The sequence below is a fragment of the Carlito syrichta genome, unplaced genomic scaffold (genome assembly GCF_000164805.1).
Source record: "Carlito syrichta isolate Samal-C Ts95f unplaced genomic scaffold, Tarsius_syrichta-2.0.1 Scaffold102037, whole genome shotgun sequence".
Lineage (NCBI taxonomy): Eukaryota > Metazoa > Chordata > Mammalia > Primates > Tarsiidae > Carlito > Carlito syrichta.
In genome coordinates, this window is record NW_007046133.1 from 610,406 (window position 1) to 611,667 (window position 1,262).

The 1,262-nt window shown below is 54.1% G+C and overlaps 1 protein-coding gene across 2 annotated transcripts in view; it reads left to right on the forward strand.

Annotated features, from left to right (window-relative positions):
- Positions 1 to 621: 621 nt before the first annotated feature.
- CDH4 (cadherin 4) overlaps positions 622 to 1,262 on the forward strand; it is a 148,765-nt gene continuing 148,124 nt past the window's right edge. The window contains exon 1 of one of the 2 annotated variants that reach the window (XM_021715770.1): positions 622 to 810. In XM_021715770.1, the coding sequence (XP_021571445.1) occupies positions 637 to 810 (174 nt within the window). In that variant the 5' untranslated portion in view covers positions 622 to 636. The remainder of the gene's footprint in view (positions 811 to 1,262) is intronic. The other variant, XM_008064945.2, reaches the window with a different exon arrangement.

Below are 1,262 nucleotides of genomic sequence, written 5' to 3' on the forward strand. Positions count from 1 at the left end.
AGGTGGGGAGAGGTCTACCCATCCTGCCCTGTTCTGCTCCACCAGCCCACCCCTCAGTGACTGGCAGGCAGCAGGTCTTGCTTTGTGATAACAAGGATCAGAACCGCAGCAGAGCCACAGCGGATGGTCTCTAAACACCAGTTCTCTTTCGTTCCTTCTCTGCACTTAGCCTTCTCGGGGTGGGAAATAGATCCATTAGAGATCTTAAAGTCTACACCGGCAGGCAGAAGGTTTACACATGGCAGGAGTGGGGGGGAAAGGGAGTATTTTTCAGACAGTGAATACCCACATGCTGCTACCAGACTCTGGGCAAATTCAAAGGTAACAGCAACAGAGGAGAGATGCATTAGCGGAATCCCAAGGCAGCTGTGTCTTAGAATGGACGTGCAGTGTGGCTGTTTTTTCCTCCTGTTTTTAAGTCTTTCTAGCTAATTCACTGGGGGTTGAAATAAAGCTTTCTCAGAAGGCCAAGAGTCCTTGGAATTGTGGTGTTTCTGCTGCTCGTTGGGGCCCTGCATAGTGACTGCAATTGTTGCCTTTTGCCAATCAGGCCACCCTAATGGTCTCCCCCCTCCTTTTGCAGTCAAGTTCAGCAGCTGTTTGGGAACCAAGGGGACGCAGTATGAGACCAACAGCATGGACTTCAAAGTCGGGGCAGACGGGACTGTCTTCGCCACCCGGGAGCTGCAGGTCCCCTCAGAGCAGGTGGCATTCACGGTGACCGCGTGGGACCGCCAGACGGCTGAGAGATGGGATGCTGTGGTGCGGCTGCTGGTGGCTCAGACTCTGTCCCCACACTCCGGACACAAGGTAAGGTGTGGCTGCACGGATCTGTGCCCGGGTTTCGATGTCTTTCTCTCTCTTGAAGAATGGAGAGTCGGCCCCTCTATGGGCTGTGCCGGTCAGATAATGCTGGTGCCATCCAAGGCACCCCTGATCCTTGTGTGTCCTGCAGCAGGACTGCCATCTTGGGAAAGCGCCCTGGGCAGGCGCACAGCCTCCGGGCTCAAGCCATGGCACTGTGCTACCATCTTGATGTTTTTCATCGTCTTTTCAAAGAGAGGACCCAGGTTTTCATTTCAAAGTGGGCACTGCAAATACTATAGCCTCTCCTTCTTCCCAAATTGTGTAGCCCACCAGCCTCAGGGGGCTCTCAGACCCTGGAGGAATGAGAAAGATGAGAGGCCACAGGGTTGGCTGTGAGTTCCAACCAGAGGAGGTTGGTGCCAGAGAAATTCAGAGGTGGGGGAGAAAGGGTGGGA